A 22,953-nucleotide genomic window follows, 5' to 3' on the forward strand; every position below is an offset into this window, starting at 1 on the left:
AAGAGTTAGTGAGTTAACTCAAGAGTTTGATAACCATGGTAGAAATTGTTCTTGGTTGTATGGATTTGGACTTGGCATTGAGGACGGAACGACCCATTTCCACTCCAAAAACCTCTAATGAGGTAAAAATTGAGAAGTGGGATCGGTCCAACCGAATGTGCCTTATGATCATGAAGCGCTCTATTCCAGAGGTGTTTCTAGGCTCTATTTTTTAGGGTCAAAGTGCAAAGAAATTCCTTGAGGAAATTGAGCAATACTTTGCCAAAAATGAAAAAAAAAACAGAGATGAGTAACCTTTTGGCTAAGCTCATCTCCATGAAGTATAAAGGCAAATGGAACATAAGGGAGTACATTATGGAGATGTCCAATCTCACATCAAAACTCAAGTCACTTAAGTTAGAGTTTGGTGAAGACCTGCTCGTGCACTTGGTTTTGATCTCGCTTCTTGTACACTTTGGGCAATTCAAAGTGAGCTCAGAAGGACAAATGGTCCCTCAATGAGCTTATATCTCACTTTGTGCAAGAGGAAGAGAGGCTACAGAGAGATAGGACTGAAAGTGCTTACTTGACTTCGACCTCTCAGAATAAGAAAGGGAAGAAGACTAAGGGTGCTGCGGAAGGGACTTCTCAGCAAAAGAAACAAAAGAAGGATGAGGAATTTACCTGTTACTTCTGCAGGAAGTCGGGACACATGAAGAAAGAGTGTCCTAAGTATGTCGCATGGCATATGAAGAAAGGTAAATTTCTTATTCTAATTTGTTCTAAAGTTAATTTGGCTTTTGTACCTAAAGATACTTGGTGGGTAGATTCTAGTGCTACTACTCACATGAGTATGACTATGCAGGATTGCCTGTGGAGCCGATCGCCAAGTGATGACGAAAGGTTCATCTTTGTGGGTGATGGCAAGAAGGTTGCAGTGGAAGCTATTGGAACTTTTAGATTACAATTAAAAACTGGATTTTATTTGGATTTATTTGAGACTTTTGTTGTACCGTCTTTTAGACGGAATTTGATTTCTATTTCTATTTTGGACAAATTTGGATTTTCTTGTTCATTTGGAAATAATAAGGTTAGTCTCTATCAAAATTAAAATATGGTTGGTTCTGGTTCTTTAATTGATAATCTTTACATGCTTGATGTAGTTAGTTCCTATAATGAAATACTGCAAATAAGTTCACGTGGTACAAAATGAAAGCTGAATGAGAATTCAGCCACCTTATGGCATAAGCGTTTAGGCCATATTCTAAACAGAGAATTCAGAGACTTGTGTTGGATGAAATTCTTGACCCTTTGGATTTATCGGACTTTGAGGACTGTGTTGAATGCATAAATGGAAAACGAACAAACATAAGGAAATTAGGTGTCGAAAGAGCTAAAGACGTATTAGAACTAGTGCACACAGACATTTGTGGTCCTTTTCCTACAACTTCTTGTAATGGATAATAATATTTCATTACGTTCATAGATGACTACTCTAGATACGGTTAACTATATTTGATACATGAGAAGTCCCCATCCCTAGACGTTTTTAAGACTTTCAAGGATGAGGTTGAACTTCAACTTGGAAAGAAAATTAAGGTTGTCAAATCTGACCGTGGTGGTGAGTACTATGGTAGATATGATGGATCAGGAGAACAACGTCTAGACCTTTTGCGTTTTTCCTCAAAAAGTGTGGAATTATTCCGCAATACACTATGTCAGGCAAACTTAGCATGAATGGTGTAGCAGAACGAAGAAACCGAACTCTTAAGGATATGGTGAGAAGTATGATTACTCATTCTTCTTTGCCAGAGTCACTTTGGGGAGAAGCCTTAAAGACCGTAGTTTACATCCTTAATAGGGTGCAAAGTAAAGTAGTTAACAGAACCCCTTATGAACTTTGGACTCGTAAAAGGCCAAACATTAAACATTTGCACATTTGGGGTTGTTCGGCTGAGGCACGGCCTTATAGGCCACATGAAAGAAAGCTGGACTCAAGAACAATTAGCTGTTATTTTGTTGGTCATGTTGAACGCTCTCGAGGCTATAAATTTTACAATCCCACCTTAAGATCCTTTTTTGAGACGGGAAATGCGAGATTTCTTAAGGAAGTTGAGTTTGAGAAGGAAGAGAACATAAGGAATGTTGTCTTTGAGGAAGAACCTATTATTTACAGTGATCAAGTCCTCGTACCTATTATTGTTCAAGACATAACTCCAGTAATAGAAGACAATGCTCAAACTATTGACATTGTTCTAGAACAAGACAACAATGAGGTTCTCCCTCAAATACCTTTAGAGAAACCTCAACAACCTCAAGAAGTGCCATTAAGGAGATCCATTAGAGAAAGGAGAAGTGTAATCTCAAATGATTATATTATATTTCTCCAAGAACATGAGGATGGTGTTGGTTTAACAGAGGATGACTGATGAGGACACAACTAAGGGCAAGGACCATGAAGCACTTGAAGGGCCCATGACCAGAGGAATACTTAAAAAGGCCCAACACAGTGATGAGGACGCAACTAAGGGCAAGAACCTTGAAGCACTTGAAGGGCCCATGACCAAAGGCAGACTTAAACAGGCCCAATATGTCATAGAGACAAGGCTGGTCATTTGTATAGTTGCCATTGATGATGATTGAAGACCCATGTTTCCATAATTTTATTTTTATTTTATTATTTAATTATTGCAATTAAATAAATAAATTGGTGGTTGTGGCTGAAACCTATGCCTTTTCAGCTGTACCAATTTATTTCGTTTTTAGGGTTTGGTGAACTATATGTATTTTCATCAAAATGAATGAAGGGACTTTTGGCATTCTTTTCAAATACGTGAGAAAGCTTCTCTCAGGGTTCCTGTTGAACCAAATTCTGACTTATCAAGGTTGATTCCTTGTGGCGTCACCGTGACTTATCTTCCATCTCTAGAAGTGGCGTCCCTTTCTGTCAACAATCCTGTGTCAAATGTTCCGCCCCATAAGATTCACATCAATGATCCAATCAACTTCTGTCGAGCTATGCGCAGTTCTAACTCTCAAAAATGGATTGACGCCATGAAGGATGAGATGAAGTCTATGAAAGACAATGAAGTTTGGGATCTAGTCAAATTGCTTGAAAGTGTGAAACCTACTGGTTGTAAATGGATATTTAAAACCAAGAAGGATTCAAAGGGTAATATCGAGAGATATAAGGCTCGTCTAGTTGCTAAAGGCTTTACTCAGAAGGAAGGCATTGACTATAAAGAAACCTTTTCTCCAGTATCTTCAAAGGATTCTTTTAGAACTATAATGGCACTAGTAGCTCATTTCGACTTAGAGCTACATCAGATGGATGTCAAGACTACGTTTCTAAATGGTGACATTGAAGAAACGATTTATATGGTGCAACCAGAAAACTTTGTGTTAGGTGACTCAAAGTCCATGGTATGCAAACTAAAAAAATCCATCTATGGCCTTAAACAGGCTTCTCGTCAATGGTATTACAAGTTCCATCAAGTCATTACCTCATATGGTTTCGAGGCAAATGTAGTTGATGATTGTGTATATCATAAGTTCAGTGGGAGTAAATACATATTCTTGGTATTATATGTCGATGATATATTGCTTGCTAGCAGAGATATAGGCTTCTTACAGGAGACCAAGAGATTTCTAGCGAAAAATTTAGAAATGAAATATCTTGGGGAAGCTTCTTTTGTGTTAGGTATTAAGATACTACAAGATCACTCTTAAGGTATCCTAAGGTTGTCACAAGAGAGCTATATCGATAAAGTACTTGATAGATTCAGCATGTAAGATAGTAAACCAAGAGATACCCCAATAGCTAAAGGAGATAAATTCAGTCTCAAACAATGCCCCAATAATGGCCTTGAAAGAACTAAGATGTAGAAGATTCCCTATGCGTTAGCAGTAGGAAGTCTGATGTATGCTCAAGTTTGTACTCATTCCGACATAGCATTTGTCGTAGGAGTTTTGGGCAGATACTTGAGTAATCCTGGATTGCAACATTAGAAGGCAGTGAAACGTGTAATGCGTTACTTGAAGAGAACAAAAGGCTACATGCTCACTTATCAGAAGTCTGACAATTTGGAGATCATCGGGTACTCAGACTCTAATTTTGCTAAATGTCAAGACAACAAATGCTCCACTTTTGGATACATATATATGTTGACTGGAGGAGCTATCTCTTGGAAGTCTACTAAACAGACTCTTGTAGCTTCTTCAACCATGGTTGCGGAATTTATTGCTTGTTTTGAGGCATCTAATCACGGGATATGGCTGCGAAACTTTGTCACTAGTTTGCGTGTGTCGATGGCATTGAAAGACCATTGAAAATTTATTGTGGCAATAACTCTGTAGTTCTTTACTCCAACAACAATAGGAGTACAACCAAGTCAAAATTCATTGACATCAAGTTTCTGGTTGTAAAGGAAAGAGTTCAGAATAGGTAGATTTCCATAGAACATATAGGGACTGATTCCATGCTAGCTGACCCACTTACTAAAGGTTTGGTACTTAGAGTTTTTCATGAGCACACTACTCATATGGGTGTAGTTCCTAACAGTACTTTAGTTTAGTGAGAGTCTCATTTATGTTTTATATCTTATGTTTTCCAAATATTTGTATTATTTTGATTTTCTGTAGAAATAAAGTTTATGTTTATCATTCTATTCTGAGCTTGTTTTGTGTGCAATATTTGTATTGCGCACTTTGGAATGATTTCTATAAAGAATAATAAAGTTTGGACTAGTTGGAAATAAACATGATTAAGATCACATTGTATGTAATTTCCATGCCGCTTATTCATATTTGATCTTTGTCGTCGAGTATGAGTAACAGTGGTATCATTGTGGCTTAGTCACACTAAATTGTGATGAAAATTGCAATGGTTTCCTGTTGCTATATGAGATGGACTAGATTGTATAAAAGGAGTCTAAAAGTAAATAACATATGGTTGCACGCCTAAAGAATTTTGTGATATAAATGTCTAAGGTTAATATGAAGCCCAAGTGAAAGATTGTTAGGAATTTTATAATTATTAATTAATTAATATTGGCTACATATTATATTATAACATTTATATTAGTTATTTACATTTAAATGGGTTCAATATAAAGTGATTTAATTCAATGAGCCCATTAGACTGTCAATAGAAAATTGATATAGGCTTAATGAGAAGAAGCCAGTTTGGCCCATTAGGGGATAATGGGAATCCTAATAAGTTAAAACATAAGGCATGGTTATGGTTCTCAAGACACAAAAATCAAGAAACAGTTTCTTCTCTCTCCATCTGAAGAGAAAGCGAAGGTCCCATAAGGAAGAAAATGATTTGGTTGAGGAAGGTCATTAAACCAATTGTTCGTGACCACTGTAAGATTCCGCTGCGTGTTGATCAAGCTTTATGGATTTAGATATTCCTTAAAACCTCTTGATAATCTGACGTAATGTATTTTGGTACTCATTTGTTATTTTATAAGGTTTATTAAAATTCCCAACGGCTACCACCTTTGGAGCAAAGTCACATAATTATTATTATTACTTTTCCTTGGTTCTTTACAAATTCAACCATAGTCCACATGTCCTTGCAATCATTTTTCCTTAATTATAAAACAAACCGTTTTAGTATGGATCAAAGTAACGGTTCTACTTTTTTTAGCTATGGACCACAATCATAATAGTATATAGGGTATAGGAAAGACATCTTATAGGCTTGCTTTGTGTCTTTCTCGTTCATCTGCATCAACTCAATGTTAAATTCATCTTAAGTTATAATCAATTTAATAAGTTGAATCTAAGAAATTTGTTTGTGTTAAAGTTATATATATATATATATATATATATATATATATATATAATGCCTTCTTTTCTCGATCACCGAAATAAATTGACAGTAGTTTAAGCATATAGACTTTGAAAACTGAATCTGACGAAGAAGTTGTGTGTGAATTCTCTTGATCTTATTGCAGGTTCTTGTCCAATAGGTTGGCTTGGCCGTCTTCTTTTCTTCTGTCCAACACAAAGTTTGAAACTCCCCACACCTAAGCCATTTTTCTGCTGTGAGTATGATTTCGTGAATTTTATGTGTTTGTGTCCACTTTGATTAGCTTCATTTAGATTGATTGATTCTGTCTCCCATGCTTAGGCGTTTTCCCGTCCTATAATCCAATAGCTAGTCCCAGTAAATCACAGGTTTGTTAGAGAAAATCAATAATGTCAAAGGCACAAAGGCATAGAGAAGTGGTCTTGGAAAATTCCCTTACTATGGAGAATATATTCTTTGAGGAGGAGAAAATGATATTTGCTCAACTCCCAGACAAGTATGTCAAGACCGAAGCTTTGCTTGAAGCATCAAACCAGCATAAACAATTGCTTTGTGAACAGGTCAATATTCTCAAGACCATGCTTGATTTATAGCAAAAACAGTTAAAATGTTGTGAGTTGGAGACCTTGAAGATAGAGACTCGTCTTGGTGATCAGAAAAGAAGAATATTGAAGACTGATATTGCATTGAAGAAAAGAGTTGAACCAACAGAAGTGGCAAGGAAACCTAAGTGAAGAAAGACAAGCAAAGCAAATTGCAGTTAAAAACATTAGAGAAGGTTGAATTTGAATAGAAAATTAACTGTTGAACAAAACTTAGACTTGGTTCCTTATAAGGTGCTTTTAGTACGATTCTTCAATAAGAATTGAAGTTTTACCTTGGAAATTTGTGTAACAAAGCTTTGCCATAAAGATTAACACTAGTTACCGAGGCAAACTCCAATTTTAATTAAAGAACAACACATAAATGTATATTATGAAACTTCATCTAAGTGTTATCGGTAGGCTTTTGCTTGTAACATTGGCAGCTTGGTCCATGTAATTAATCCTAAAATCTTTTATATTTTGAGATGCTTTCCAAAGTAATTATTCTAGGGAAAATACTGTGTTAAGTGACACAAGTTGCCCAAATTCTTAAACCCACCATGATTAAATGATAAAAATAATTACTTTGGAAATAATATTGTATTTCACAAAGAAATCAAATGATAAAAATATTGTTAAAAAGAATAATAATGGAAAATAAATAAATCAATGAGACATAAAAGGATTGGATGGACAAAGTATGGTGTTCACAATTATCATTAAAACTAAAAGATTTGTTGAATTTTAGGCAGCGTTTGGGTAATGAGGTATCAACATAGTTAGGATATAGTTCATTTTGTGTCCCTCTCCTTCCTTTTTATTCTAAAAAAGTTAAAAACAAATATAATCATATCATTTTTTGAGATTTCAGTAATAAAAAATACAATTATATGTATGTTTTACATTTTTAATATCTTTTTATTGCTATAAAAATAGTTTTATACCAATTAAAATAAACATTTAATTATTATTTAAATTTATTTTTTATAATTTTATAAAAATACCAGTCCAATTTACAAGATATTTATTAGTTATTTTGTAGTAAAACTTAATTTGGATGGAGTACATCTAATTAATTCTTTAATCATTTCATTTTTTTAATGACAATGATTTCATTCTTTTGAAACTTGTACTAACGCGTATTAAAAAAAATTAATTACATATTTTATCCTTTATTTTTTATTTTTCACAAATTTTGCTTTCAATAAATTAATTTGACATATTTTATCTTTAACTTTTAAAATATTTACAAATTTTACCTTTTCTTATTGAGCTGACGTGATATATTGGCATCAAAGTAAAAATTGGGATTCAAATTCGCAAAAAAGTAAAAAGTTGGAGAAAAAAAATTGTCTAAAAGTGAAAAATTTAGAAGTAAAATTTGCCAAAAAATAAGTTGAGGATAAAACGAGCAATTATTTTAGTATGACACGTTAGCTCAATGACGGAAGATAAAATTTGTAAATATTTTTAAAAAAATAAGAGCAAAATGCGCCAAATTTAATTGTTGGAAGTGAAATTTGACAAAATATAAAAAAATTGGAGGTAAAAAGTGTAATTAAGAAAAAAAAACTTGGTAACAAGTTTCTTATCTCTTTTCCAATTTTCAGAGTAAAACATATTCGGTAGACATGGCAAGAAAACCCGTAACCGTGAGTACCCGTCCGAATTCGTCCCGACTTTGACGGATAATACCCGAGTTGACTGGGTATGGATTCGGGTTAGGGTTTTCCCCGATAACCAAAAGTCAAGTACGGGTATGGGATTATTAGACTTGTCTCAACCTCGAAACTGAACTCGCCCCGCCACTTAAAATCTTTAGAATTTTTGCATAATTTAATCAAAAGGCATAGAATTTTTATTGCTAGTTAATTTTATTTTAAATTTTTTACATAATTTAATATTATTTTCTTAACTATTTTTGTAGACACATGCGCTATAATAAATTTATTGATATATAAGTAATTAAAAATAAATATTTAACAATCAATTTATTTTTTCTAAAATCAAATTTTTAATATTTTTTTTACAAAAAAAATATATTTCTAATTTGAATGGTGTATGGGACGGGGTCGAGGATACCCGATACCCGACGGAGGGACAATAAACTTAAACCCGTCAGGTATCGGGTACGGTTATGAGGATATGTTGGAGAGTCGGGATAAGGGATTGGGGAGACAATACCCGTACCCATCTCACTCCATTACCATGTCTAATATTCGATAATCTGTATTATTTTTATTCTTATTTATAAAACATAATTACCTAATTTATTAAGATTACAAAAAATAGTTATTTTGACTATATTTGGTAAAGCATTTCAGAAGCTTATAAGGTCATTTGATTAGCATAAAAACTATTTTGATACACAGACTTATTTTGTTTGTGAATTGTCATTGTCACACTATTTCTTAATATTAAAAATTATTTGAATCATATCAACTTTACAATTATTTGCTGGATTATTTTTATTTTAATTATATAATCTAATTTAAACGAAATTTCAAGTATATATGATGAGTTTTAAATAAAATATGTTATTTGTATCATGTTTTGCGGTCATGCAAGCGAAAGATATATACATCCAAGTTATTTTTGTATAAATAGAAAAATAAATGTTAAAGAAAATTATAAAGAAAAACACTTTTTATTTTTTGTTTTAAAATAATATTATTAATAAAGTATTTAAATGTAAACAAATATTTTAAACAATATAATTCTAATAAAATTTATTTTATTTTATTTTACTTTTTTTAAAAATGAAAAAAAATGAGTTTAAACAATAAGTAAAATCACCAAATCTTTACCATTTTCTTATAATACAAAATTAAAAAATTATTATCCTACTTTTTAACAATATAAGTTATTAAAAATAAATTCAAATATAAAAAATATTAAGTATTTCATTTTACCTCATTTGATATTTTTCAATTAGTGTTACAAAATTTCAACTAAATAAATTAATTTACAAGCTTTTTACTTGGCTTCTAACTTTTCGACTCTTAACTTATAACTTATAAGCTTTTAATTAAGTTTATAAGCTAATTTTACTAAATATAATCTTAATAGTTAATTTGGTTTGATAAATTTATCCTAAATTTACATTTTATTTTAAAAGAGTAATAACATTTGAACACCCTTTTTTTTTCTCCATCTCTTTCTTCTTATTAAATCATATTACCTATCATAGATATACTTTATACTTTTCTTTCTTCTCTCTCTAATTTTCTCGAAGTGTTCCATAAAACATGAATCTCTTTTTATTTTTTATTCTTTTTAAAAATGACATTATTATTAATATTTTTCTCTCTTATGATTCTCAATATAACCTCTTTTGTCATTTAATTAGGAGTATTTTATTTTAAAATAATTAATATAATTAAATATGAGAAACATTCACCACTTTTAATTTTTATCTTATAAAAGAAAAGAAAATGAAGGAGTATCTTCTATAAGTTTTATAATATGAACCTTCTATACACATCCAAGGGTCTAAAACCTGCAGAGATGCATAGAGTCGCTTGGGCTGGTGAAACACAAATCACGTAAGAGAGAGAGAATTCTTTTTATTATTATTATTTTCTCTCTTCTACATAACTGCACCGATTACTGGATTTGGCTCTTGGGATCACCGAACTTACGTAACTGAACTCTCCATGTTAATAACTCATTTTTTTCAAATTCTAACCGGTGCCCATAAAATAATGATATTGATTAAAGAATTAAAAAAATATTTTTATTAGAATATATAAAATTATGTTGTCTATAATTTTTTTTAATTTTTCTATCATTTTCATAATAAATATTTTTTATTTTTAATTTCTTAATCAATATCTTAAAGATTTAATTTTTAAAATTCTTTATTTTTATCTCTTTGTACCACGCACCCTACCACTCACCCTATATAAGCAAGAAAGAATTGTGCAAACCAGACGTAAACATGGCTCAGGGCTTCTCCTTCAACATCTGAAGTTGATATTCCCACAAACTGCTCCCATTACCTTGTGAAACGAATGAAACAAGATACCTGCTACGTTTGTAACCAACGAGGACATTGGTCCTGGTACTGTCCTTCTTCCAAGTCACCCAAGCAAGATTCAAGTACCCCCTGAAACTGAAATTCCAGCAGCAACACTGTGTTAATGCATCTTGTTCGGCATCTTATGTTATATGTATAATGCTTGTTTCATGGCTTCCTGTTCTCATCCTAATTCAAATCTACTTATTTAACTAAGGAAATCTGCTTAGTTAAGCCTTTTGCTCTCTGTGGAGACAAAAGAATAATGTTTAATAGTTTGAATATGTTTTTATTTTTTCTAAAATGAGTTTCATTTTTTGTCTTTATAATTTTTTTTCTTTGATTTCTATCTCTCAAAAAGTTTAAATCATTGTTTTTTTCTGTATTGTTATGTCACAATTGTTAACTATTTATGTGTTTAACACTAGGTCATGTAATAATTTCACGTGACACCCGCTAGTGTTTGTGATATCATGTTAACATGAGGTATGTCTAATTTTTTTTCTAGATTCATAAAACAAATGTTACTTTTCAGTGCGATCTCAGTGTCACTTAGCACACCAATAATAGATAGCAAACCTCACCGTCATTCTATTGGCGTACGTTTAACATGAAACTTCGATTCCCATGCTTACATACCTCAGCGGGAACACTATTACATTGTTTATGTAAGAATCCACTTAACGATTTCAGTCAAAATAATCAATATTTTTGTTGAAATATATGACTAGAGTTTTTGGTTTTTTTATACTGGATGACTAGGGTTAAATATCACATTTGTTAAACAAATTTTTTTAGTGCCTTTTCAAAAATATGAAATATGATTAAACTAAAAGGATAATTTAATTAAACTTTTTAATTTTCTTTAAATATTAAATAACATTCTCCTATTACCAAAAAAATAACATTCTCCTTATTTTGAAGGGAAAAACTATTATAAAAAAAGTATGGCTATAGTGAAAAGGATGAAAAATAACTTCTTACATATATTTTTATAGTTTAGTAAGAGATAAAAAAAAGAATTTAATTTTCAATATATATATATATATATATATATATATATATACTATCAACAAATAAAAAGTCTTAATAAAAATGATTTTAAAGATAATTATATATTCAATAAGTGTGTATGGCTCAATGGGCACAACCACATACTTATTTTTCTTAGTTTGTAAAGAATAGCATGAATTTGATTTTTGCATAACACATCTTTGAAAATGAATAAAAAAAAATTTAAGTGTAATTAAATTTCGAATTAAGGAATAGTGTCACAATAAATTCAATACTTTCATAATTTAGAAAGAGACAAGAAAAGAATTTAATTTTCATTAAAAATATTTTTATATTATCATCCAATAGAAAGTTCTACTAAATGTGATTTTAAAGATGATTATTATACTCAATAAGTGTGGTTTTGTGGGTTCACATGATGAATATTTGTCTAAATTTTTTTCTCACTAATATTATTTATAATAGTGACAAAAAAGAATTACTTCTAATTAGACTTTATTCCAGTATGTCATGGTTTGGAAAAAAAAAAAGCATTTTTCAATTTTTGTGGGATGTTTTCAGATCCGAAGAAGAGAAAAAACAAATAAAAAAAAGACATGTGTAAAAGAGTAATGGTGAAAGAATAATGGTGTTAATGCATCAAATCTTTACAATAAACTATTCATAAGAAATTATACACTCAAGAGATGCGAAAATAAAAAAAAAATTAAGATAAGAGAAACATTTTTTTTTAAGAAAAAGGAATAAATCTAAAAAAAAAAACAGATTTTTATCTCAAATATATCCATCAAATGTGAATGTTAAATATGGACTGCAAACATAAATCTCTAAATCAAGGAATTACCTTCTGATTTTTCAAGTCATGTTCATGATTCTTTGGATGTGTCTTAAACCTTTATTCTTTTGATGTGTCTAAAACCTTCTCATAAAGCTCATCGGCCTTGACGCTTTCGTGAATGAGGAGGGTAGCGTCACCACCGTCATCGACGATGAGGTTGGGTCCTTTGTCGAGGCCCAGTCGAGGGCACACTCGGTGCACCACCAGTACTCTTGGAGGGTCTCCCTCTTTCAGGCAAAGATGACGGCACTGTCACAAGCAGTAGCGGCGACGGCGTGGTCCTAGGTGGAGAAGATGTTGCAGGAGCACCGACGGACCTCGGCCTAGGAAAGGTCATTGACCTTGTACTCGAGACCACTTGTGTGGTTTTCTCCACCAACAAAGCCATGGTTTACGCGCTGAGAAAGAAAGAAAGAAAGAAAGTGGAGTGGTGAGGAAAGGCTCTGGAGTCGTGGAAGACGAAGACAAAATGAAAACAACAGAAGGTGATATTTTGAGTGAGGCTAGCTAGGGCAGAAATAAAAAGGGGGTGTAGACACTAATTTTAAAAATGGGTATTGAAAGACCGTCTTTGAACACTCTATGTTTAAGACGTTTTTGATAAAGTTGTCGTAGTTCATTTCTTGTTATTTATAAAATTGCCACTGTTGAGATTCTAAGACGGTTTTATGATAATCGCCTTAAAAAGTGTCTTAAAAAATCATTTTTTTAGTAGTGAGTTGTCATTGTAATTTTATTATTAGTGACAAAAAAATATTTGTAACAAAAGACTTGTCACTAATACTTATATATTTTACTTTCATATTTTAAAATTGTCACTAATCCACATTTTAGTCAAGTAGTCAACATTGTAAGAACCAAACTAAACAACTAAGCCACCTTTCTTCCTTGTAAATTAAGTGACAATTAATTTATTTACATTCTATTTATATTATTAATTTACATATTGTATTATTGATATTGCATTATTAGTATTTTATCATTTATATTTTTTAGTTATATAATCTTATTTTTTATTTATTTATAAATAATAAAACATAAATAAGATCATATAAACAATAAAAATAAATAAAAATATAAAAAAAAATATATAAATAATAATATATAAATAAAAAAATATAATGATGCAAATATAAATAATAAAATATAAATAAGAAAGCATAAACAAGAGCATATAAATAATAAAAAAATATAATGTTACAAATATAAATAATAAAATGTAATCAATGAAATATTGGTTATCTTGTAAATGTAAATTTTAAAATTAATTACTAGTCATGAACACGAATATTGATCAACATAGTACATTGTGTTCATATCTTAGATAAGTAATTAAAATTACTTATGATGCTTAAAAAACCTTAAAATATTAAAATCTTTCAATTATATATATTTGATATCACATGATCTATTCAAACTTCATCAATTCTCTTCCTTTTCCTTACCACCTATCAGTAGTGGATTTGAGGGTAGTTAAAATACTACCTACCTTTTAACATTAGCCTATTAAATCAATTTTTTTATCTATTATTTCTATCAAACTAAAAATATAAATTAAAATTTTAAATTCAATTGTATTCATAGAATTTTTTTATTTAAAATAAATATCAAGAAACAAAAGTATAACTTTCACAATAGCAATTATTATAGCAAGCAACAAACATAATATATGATTAAAAAAATACTACAAGTAACTAATAATAAAGTTTGGTGTACAAAAAATAATATATACAATATTAATAATCATCATCATTATTATTAGCTTTATCAATATAATTACTTTCTTCATCTTTTGTTAAATCAATAATTTCGTCATCACTTTCTTCTTCTTCACGGTCAACAACTCCTGAATATATCATCAGTTTTCCATCAATTATAGGTCGGACTAAATCATTCCTATCCAAATACAATCCTCGATCATTATCTAAGGAATTAGATGTAAAGGGATTGAACCAATATCATCATTTTTTTACAAGCCTCAAGTGTAGCTTTCTCAAGCACATCATACAAGTCTGGAGGCTTTGTTTTTTCAACAACTAACCAATCAGGACCTTTGATATCTTTAACATAATATACTTGTTGAGCTTGAATGACCAAGACATATGACTCATTAGTCGTGAGTAGTTTATGATTATTATTAATGAGAAATAATCCATACTTGTCTATCCAGCATCTAGTATCTGATCTTGGAGAACACATCCCACCAATCACATTTAAACAAAACAATGTTAAGACACCAAAGTAATCTAAATTACGTGCATTTTCATCACCTTTAACTAAAACTTCACTATTTTATGATTTCAAATGCATATCATAATCCTTTATATTAAACCTCCAACCATTTATAAGATATCTTGTGTATCAGATGTATCAGGTCCACAAGCTAAGTTAAACAATGATTCGCTCATATTTACCAAACTTCATACATTTCTAATAAGGTAATTAAAAGAAAATACTTTTCTTCTTCCAATTCTGAGGCAAGGCAGTTGAATCTTTTCTCCCCTCTTTCTTTTTTTCATATTTACCAAACTTCACCTAATATTTTAAAAAAATAATATTAGAGTTTGATATAAAATTATATATATATATATATATATATATATAAACCTATCTGTTCAACGATAACGATATTCGATCTTTAAAAATTTTAAATTAGAATTTCACTAAACTTATTTATAACTATGATCATTTTTCACCTAATAAAATACTAACTAAATTAATTATTAAAAAGTTCATTTTATTTAAATAATTAATATTACAATAATTTTGCATTATCTTTTATCTATAACAATATATAAAGGAGATAACATTTTGTGTAATCACTTTGTGTCCACAATTCTACACTTATTCTATCCTTTATAACTACCCACTATTAATTATTTTTTCATATTTTTTTTAAACAAAATTAACTTCTTATTTTTCTTTCTTTTTATTTTATTATTATTATTTTAAAAATTTAGAGAGGCACGAGGTACCTCTTCTCTCTTCACTAGTGTCTTTTAATTTAATTTATCTGTCATTCTTCCATCAATATTTAAACAATTGAATTTTGAATGAATTTGAATTAATATAACTAAATTTGACCAAATAAGTGTAAGTTTAAATTTTATTACACTAACAATATATATTATGGCTAGAGAGTCAGTATAATAAGTAAGTTTAAAATTTTATTACACTAAAAATATTTAAATTTATTGATTATATAATTAATTGTAATTCTAATTATTATAAAATTTTTGAAAAGATAAAATTTTGGTTAGAGTTATCTTTTATCATATAATTAATTATAATGCTAACTATTATAAATTTTTAAAAAATTTCAAATTTTGGTTAGAGAGTCTTACCTTTTATTATATAATTAATCATAATTATAACTATTATAAAATTAAAAAAAATGGTTTTCAACTAAGCCAAATAATATTGTGGGATCTATATAGGTAATCTCATTTAATGGAATAAGATTTTGTTGTTATTGTTATTATTTGTTGTATTATAAAATTTAAGAATTGAATTTGATTATGTAATTCACAAGTTAAAATGTAGTTACGTTAATTTTATAATTTTATTTGAATGACTGTCAACTAAGAAATTCATATACATTGTAAATGACTATCAATCAAAATTTAGGGTAAGCAATTAAAAATATTAACCTGATCAAAATATTGATATTGTTCAATTATATCATAATGGACAATGGTTTACGGGTGGATTGTTTTTCTTTATTGTCATCAAATGCTTTTACATTATTTCTCCAAAAATAATCATGTGACAAAAATCGACGACTTCTCATATAAGAAAATTTTCCTCCATTTAGTAATCATAAAAACCATGTATCCATGGTACAACAAGGACAAGCATATCACCCTTTAGTGCTCCATCCTAATAGATTTTCATATTCTGAAAAATCATTAATAGTCTATAAAACTGATCCATATAACTTGAACATTTCTTTGGTTGACGCATCATATGTCACTATACCTTTGCTCCCATAATTCCTTCAGCTCTTCAATTAAAGGTTGTAAATACACATCAATATCATTTTCAGGATTCATAGGACTTGGAATAAGTAGTGACATCATGAAAAAGGTTTTTTCATGCACATCCAAGGCTATAAGTTATTAGGAACTAAAACTATTGGCTAAATAATGTTTGAAGGGCTCATAATTCCAATTGGATTAAAACCATCACTAGCTAATCCAAACCTTACATTATGTGGATCTGCAACAAAAGATGAATATTTTGAGTCAAGAGTTTTCTAAGTAATTGAATCAGCTGGATGTCTCATTTGCCCATCTTCAATTTTTCTATTCTTGTGCCACTCATCTGTGTAGCAATTTGTGAAGTCATCTATAACCTTGGTGCTAGAGGAAAATATCGCAAAACCTTGTGGGGCAAATTTTTTATTTGGATCTTTATAACAAGTAGTACAAGTTGGACAAGATGTAGATTCCAAATAATCAACTCGGTAAAGGATGCAATCATTCAAGCAAACATCTAGTTTAACATAATCTAGCCCAAGTTCACAAATAAATTTTCAACCCTCATAGTAAGACACATGAACTTTATTTCCCTATGGAAATGCTTTTGCCAACAAAGAAAGCAAGACATCAATTGCTTTCCCACTCAAGCCAAAGAAACATGTGATATTCAATAGTTGAACAATAAATGATAGCTTAGAGAAGTTTTCACAATCGGGATATAGTTCTTGTTCGGTAATACAAAAAATAGTTTAGAAAACTTATCTTTTTCTTTGTTCACACTATTAGTGTTTGTGCTAGTTGTATAAGTTATTTCCTCAGCTCCTGTGATGTTTTCAATATTCATAGCACTTCCAAGATCATGTAACATATCACGAACCCCATCATTGCAATTATTTTGATCATCATCATCAAATTCATTAGGCTCACTAATCACTTCTCCATGATGCTCCCATATAATAGAGTTCTTTTTTATCCCATTTATGATCAATTTTTCGTACATAACTTTGGGACCACAAAAAAGATCATACTATTTCATTTAGTAACTAGTTGTGACAAAAAAATTGACACTAATAATATTTGGTCATTAATTATTTTGTCATTATAAAGACTTATCAGACATTGGTGATGATTATATAAAAATACTAGTGACGGTATTTGTTTTCACAATAAAATATTATTTTTTGTGACAATAAAAAATATTATCACTATTATAAGAGTGACTCGCGTATTAGTAATGACATCGTCACTAAATTTAGTGACAATTTTTTAAGTTTTTAATGATAACTTTTTTCATCACAAAAGATATATTTCCAACGGATAATAAAAATGACATGAATGGTTACAAAAGTTTCATAATACATTATTTGGTGGAGACAAGAAAATTACAGTGAGTGGAAATAAAAAGGATGAGTGAATATAAATAATGAATAAATTAAAAAGTTAAAAGTGTTCAATTGAATAAAAATAAAGAAAAGACCACGAGAGAGATACAAAGATACATAAAAAAAACTAGTGGGCTTAAATATAATTTTGATTTTCTTATTTCTTAATATGTAATTTTGGTCAAACTTTCAATATTGTCTACACTTTATTCTTTTTATTTTGGTTCAATTGAATCATAAATCTAATATATTTATTTATTTGTAAAAAAATTATTAAGTAACATCAAGAAATAATTTAATTAATTAAATTATAAAATATAAAAGAAATAAATGTAGACAAAATAAATTATTAGACCAAAATGAAAAAATTCGTATAAAAAGTTAACTAAATATCTTTATTTTGAAATAGGGGATGCTATATTTGACAAACTAGTTGAAAAGCTAGCCGAAAGTTAAAAATATAGTTGAAAAATGAAAAAATTAATTGGTAGTTAAAAGTTGTTAAGCTAACTAATTAATTTTTTTAAGTTTTTACTAAAACTATATGTTGAAGTAGTTAAAAAATATAAAATAATAGAAATTAAATAAACATATTTTTATATAAATTTCAAATTTATTTTATGCATAAAAATATATTTTGAGGTGTTATAATTAGTTTCACAATTAATTTTAAATTTTGTAATTTTTATTTATACATAAATCATTTTTATTACATTTTTAGTTTTAATTTTTATATATTTTGCATGTGAAGTATTCTATTATTAATTTTATACTATATCTTAAAATATTTTAAATCAAGTTTAAAATAAAGTTAAAGAAAAACACTCACACAGACATTATGTTTTTAATATGTTAATTGGTGTAATAGTTAAATAAATCATTTAATATAAAATTATTTTTTAAAAAATATAACATTTATCATTATCTATTATATGAAATGTAATGTTGAAATAATAAGTTAAATATTATAAATAATACAATGGTTAAAATAAATAGTATAATATAAAAAACATATGAAAATTAATAGTACAGTGGTTCGAATAAGTAATATGAAAATTAATCTAGTCATCAACCCAATAATACTGGATCAATAGATTAAAAAAATCCAATCAGTAAGTCACTTGTTAATCTGATATATAATATTAATTTTTCAACTGATAAAAAAATTAAAAGTTATTGATTTATGGAAGGTAACTTTAAACTTAATGGTGAAAAAAAAATTGATAAACTAAAATTATATTTATGTCAGAGTAGTATAGTGAATTCCACTCATTTATTTTTCTCTCTGATTTCCACAAAAGAACCGTATTAATGTACACCAAAAAAAGAAAAGAAACCCTCTTCTCCGTCACTTTTCCACCAAAGTCAGCCAGCCGTTGCCCTATTTTCTCTCATTTCCAATTGCAAACCCTACGAGCCCGGAAATCCGAATCGGATACTTCACCCGTGTACACAATTTAGCCAACAAAAACTATTGGACCAAAATCAGACGGCTCGTATTTTAAATCTGATTTATGAGATACAACATGAGCCCTCTGATATTCATAGTACACTGTACACTTCTATTAATACTAGAAAATTCCACTTGTGCCTAGTCCATCATCATATACACAGCACCAATCACTCTCTTCACTCTGCATTGGGAAGAAGCAAAACAGAGCAAGAAAGAAAACGTGTGATCATGTCTTTCTCACATTCCCCTTCTTCATCATCTCAAGCTCATAGTCCTCAGAGTAACCCTTTAATCCCCGCAAACTGCTGTCTAGAACTTGGCAAACGAATGCAGCAAAGCACTTGTCACAACTGTGATCAACGAGGACATTGGTCTTATTACTGTCCTTCCAAATCCCCCAAAACCAAACCTTTCTCACCCGGAAAAGATTCCACTGTTCCCTCCAACAAGAAGATACAGTGCCCTTGTGGCCATGGCTCTTGCGTAATCAAATCACGCTATGGCAGGGACTACTATGCCTGCCCCATCAAAAGGGTATGCTTCTAACACTTCCAATTTTTTAATTTTTCTTTTCGTGGTTATTATTTTTATGATGATGATGTTTAGGGGGAAAAATGTACTAAAGAGGTTGTTAAGTGGTGCAATGAAGCAATTGTTGAGAGAGATTTTCAGCCTCCACCTTTTAAGTATCCTCATTGTGCATGTTCTGCCGGAGTGTGTAAAAGGGTTAAGGGTACATACTCTAAGTACTATTTTATTTGCCCTATTAAACAGGTATGATTACAACCTTCATTTTCTAATTACTATTATAGTTTGAGTTGTTATTATAGTTCTTTTTTCTTTCTTTCTTTTTGAGTTGTTGATTTTCTTCGAAAAGATTTGTTTAGTACCAAAAGATGGATCATTTTGGTGCCTCTGAGCTGCATGATGTATATAGGAAGTATCTTTTTTCGGTTATCTTGAATTTTATGGATCATGGATCTAATTATTACCAAACAGGGTCAGGGATCTTGTGGATACATTGTGTCAGAAGATGACGTTAAATTGCTTAGTAGAAAAAACACTGTTCCTGTCCAGCAAAGTAGGCAAAGAACTCATGATGATTTTTGGGAGGGATGCCTAAATGATGAGATGGGTGATGAATTGGGTAAGGGAGATGGTTTGCATGTACAGATCAAAAGGATGAGAATCGCAGACAGTCCCGCGAGTCCATTGCCGGTGAATTTATCCGAGACTCTGGGAAAAAAAGATGCAGGTGCAGCACTAAATGCAGCCAATTCAAAACGTGATGGTTTTCCGGATTTGGTGTTTGATGATGATGATGATCTAGAATTTGCAAACTCAGTATCATGGGAGACTGTTGAGGCAGAAGCATTTCTGTTATTATCCTGTCTATCAACACCTTCAAGGATCTGTTGGCGACAGATTATGTTTCAGAGGCGCATTTTCTCTAATGTTTCATTTGGTAATATGTACTTTATTCTTTCTTGCTTCCTTTGTTTTCATAATATGTTCCTTTCTTTCATGTTTCCTTTATTTTTCTGCTTCTTTTGGAGCAAAGTTACATCATTTTGATTACTTTTTTAGCAGGTCCTTGTAATTATTTTCCTCAAGTAATGGTGCTACTTTTTTAGCTATGGACCACAGTCATAATAATTTATACTTGTAGGAAAGACATCCTTTAGACTTGCTCTTTGTCTTTCTTGTTCAGCTGCATCAGCTCAATATTAAATTTATCTCATGTTACAATCAATTTAAGTTGAGCCAAAGAAAATTGATTGTGTTAAGTTATATATAATATCTCTTGATCACAGAAATAAACTTTGACAGTAGTTTAAGCATATTCACTTACAAAACTCTATCTGATGGAGTAGTCTCATATGTGAAATTTGCTTGATCTTATCCTATAGGTTCTTGTCCTATGGGTTGGCTAGGCCGCCTTCTTTTCTTCTATCCAACACAAAGCTTGAAGCACCCCACACCTCTGCCCTTTTACTGCTGTGAGTATGATTTCAATAGTTTTATGTGTTTGTGTCCACTTTGATTTAGTATTATTCAGGTTGATTCTGTCTCTCTCATCATTTCAGGCGTTTTCCCATCCTATAATCCAATAATTGTTCCTAAAAAGACAAGTATTCCTGATTGTCCTGTTGAATGTAACCAGCTTGCTATCAGCAGAGTCAGTCAACACACCCAACTTTCAACTGTTAAAACTGAGGTTTCTGGAGATGTAGTTAGTCCCAGTAAATCACCAGATGGTAAAAGAAAGTCAATATTGTCAAAGGCACAAAGGCATAGAGAAGTGGTCTTGTTTACACAGCAACGACTTCTCATTGATCTAGAGACTTTGGCTCCTCATGAGCACGAGTCCATGAGAGAGGCAGCAAAGAACACTTTTGAATTATTAAATGTTATAGGGGTTGATTATAAACAATTTTCTGATAACGTCTTGGACTATATCAACTTTGTATCATCAATTGCAGAAATAGATAGGTCCATGGAAAATTCCCTTACTATGGAGGAGCGTATTAAACTCTTTGAGGAGGAGAAAATGAGATTTGTTCAACTCCAAGATGACTATGTCAAGACCAAAGCTTTGCTTGAAGAATCATATCGGCATAGACAATTGCTCTGTGAACAGGTCTCTAATCTCAAGGCCATGCTCAATGAAAAACAAAAACAATTAAAACATCGTGAGTTGGAGACCTTGAAGATAGAGACTCATCTTCGTGATTTGAAAAGGAATATATTGGAGACTGATGCAACGTTGAAGGAAAGAGCTGAGCAAACAGAAGTGGCAAGGAAGCATAGTGAAGAGAGACAAGCAAAGCAAATTGCAGCTAAGGAAGCGCTTGCCAAGGCAAAACTTGAATTGGAAAACTAATTACTCAATATTAGTGAAGTGTATGTATTACAGTTTTTGTCAATAGTGTATAAGTAAGCTCTGTCTCTTCCTCCTCCAGAACTATGTAGGGTCTGTCTCCTGTTTGTATCAGGTGTTGTTGGTAGGTTTTGCTTGTAACATTGGCAACTTGATAAATGTAATTGTTCATCGTAGAATCATGTCCTATGTGTGTAATGTATGCATCATATAATTATCTAAGCCTTCTTCTCTAAACTTGTTGCTCTCCACCAAATCCAACCTTTGGGTCGGCCACACTTCATATCAAGCTTAAGTTTTTACACATTGCACCCCCTCTTAATTTGTTATGTTTGTTTCCCATCTTTAAAACTTTGGTCACAACATAGGAAACTAATCATGTTACTTGTTGGACGTTATGCAGTCTTTGCAATCTCAAATCTTAAATTCAACTTCCTTTTTGGTTGTCATTTATTGAGGATGAAACACTACATTGGTTGTTCTACAGAGAAGGAACTATACTATCGTGATTCATGGGCAAACCAATAATATATCATTCACAATTTTTCATCAATAAAGGATTGACATGGAGGTTCAGAGAATCAGAGTAAATGACAGAAGAGAACATAAGTTGAACTAATACAAACAAAGAGAATGAGTGGAGAAAGAAACAGTAAGTGAGAGAGAGTTAGGACTAGAAGGAAGAGGAGAGAGAGTGCCTGAGAGAGATTGAGGGCGGGTCCCTGTTTGAACTTCATCGGAAACAGGAACGGACATCAACACAGCTACACGAGAGCAAACTGGAGAGACCAAAAGGATGTAACATCTTTCTACTTCACCCGGTTCCCTGAAGATGCAACAAAGAAAGATTTGTGGCACCATTTCAAACAAGCAGGCGACGTGAGGGAGATTTTCATCTCCAGAAAAAGAAACAAAAATGGTAGGAAGTATGGATTCGTAAGATTCAAAGGGGTGGAGGAAGTGCACAAATTAGAAAGGAAGTTAGACAATATCATCTTCAGTGGGC

At 30.7% G+C, this 22,953-nt stretch overlaps 1 protein-coding gene and 2 long non-coding RNA genes across 4 annotated transcripts; 2 read left to right on the top strand and 1 right to left on the bottom strand.

The window, feature by feature from the left end:
* Nucleotides 1-5,838: 5,838 nt before the first annotated feature.
* On the bottom strand, nucleotides 5,839-6,803 carry LOC114398387. Its single transcript, XR_003663592.1, has 3 exons — nucleotides 6,675-6,803; nucleotides 6,237-6,523; nucleotides 5,839-6,131 (listed from the first exon to the last, which is right to left on the bottom strand). It is a non-coding gene; the product is annotated as an uncharacterized LOC114398387 (long non-coding RNA).
* A 3,483-nt stretch (nucleotides 6,804-10,286) lies between these two features.
* Nucleotides 10,287-12,674, top strand: LOC114398273. 2 transcript variants are annotated; one of them, XR_003663564.1, is made up of 3 exons: nucleotides 10,287-10,553; nucleotides 10,828-11,067; nucleotides 12,345-12,674. It is a non-coding gene; the product is annotated as an uncharacterized LOC114398273 (long non-coding RNA). The 2 variants fall into 2 exon arrangements; XR_003663563.1 differs by having other exon boundaries at nucleotides 10,290-10,553; nucleotides 10,828-10,885.
* A 6,290-nt stretch (nucleotides 12,675-18,964) lies between these two features.
* LOC114398366 lies at nucleotides 18,965-22,184 on the top strand. The gene is made up of 5 exons (XM_028360555.1): nucleotides 18,965-19,600; nucleotides 19,673-19,840; nucleotides 20,066-20,531; nucleotides 20,977-21,066; nucleotides 21,154-22,184. Exons 1-5 carry the CDS (start codon nucleotides 19,295-19,297, stop codon nucleotides 21,948-21,950), a joined length of 1,827 nt encoding a protein of 608 aa, XP_028216356.1. The 5' UTR covers nucleotides 18,965-19,294; the 3' UTR covers nucleotides 21,951-22,184.
* The last annotated feature ends 769 nt before the right edge of the window (nucleotides 22,185-22,953 follow it).

Source organism: Glycine soja, chromosome 19 (assembly GCF_004193775.1).
Source record: "Glycine soja cultivar W05 chromosome 19, ASM419377v2, whole genome shotgun sequence".
In the NCBI taxonomy this organism is placed as follows: Eukaryota; Viridiplantae; Streptophyta; class Magnoliopsida; order Fabales; family Fabaceae; genus Glycine; species Glycine soja.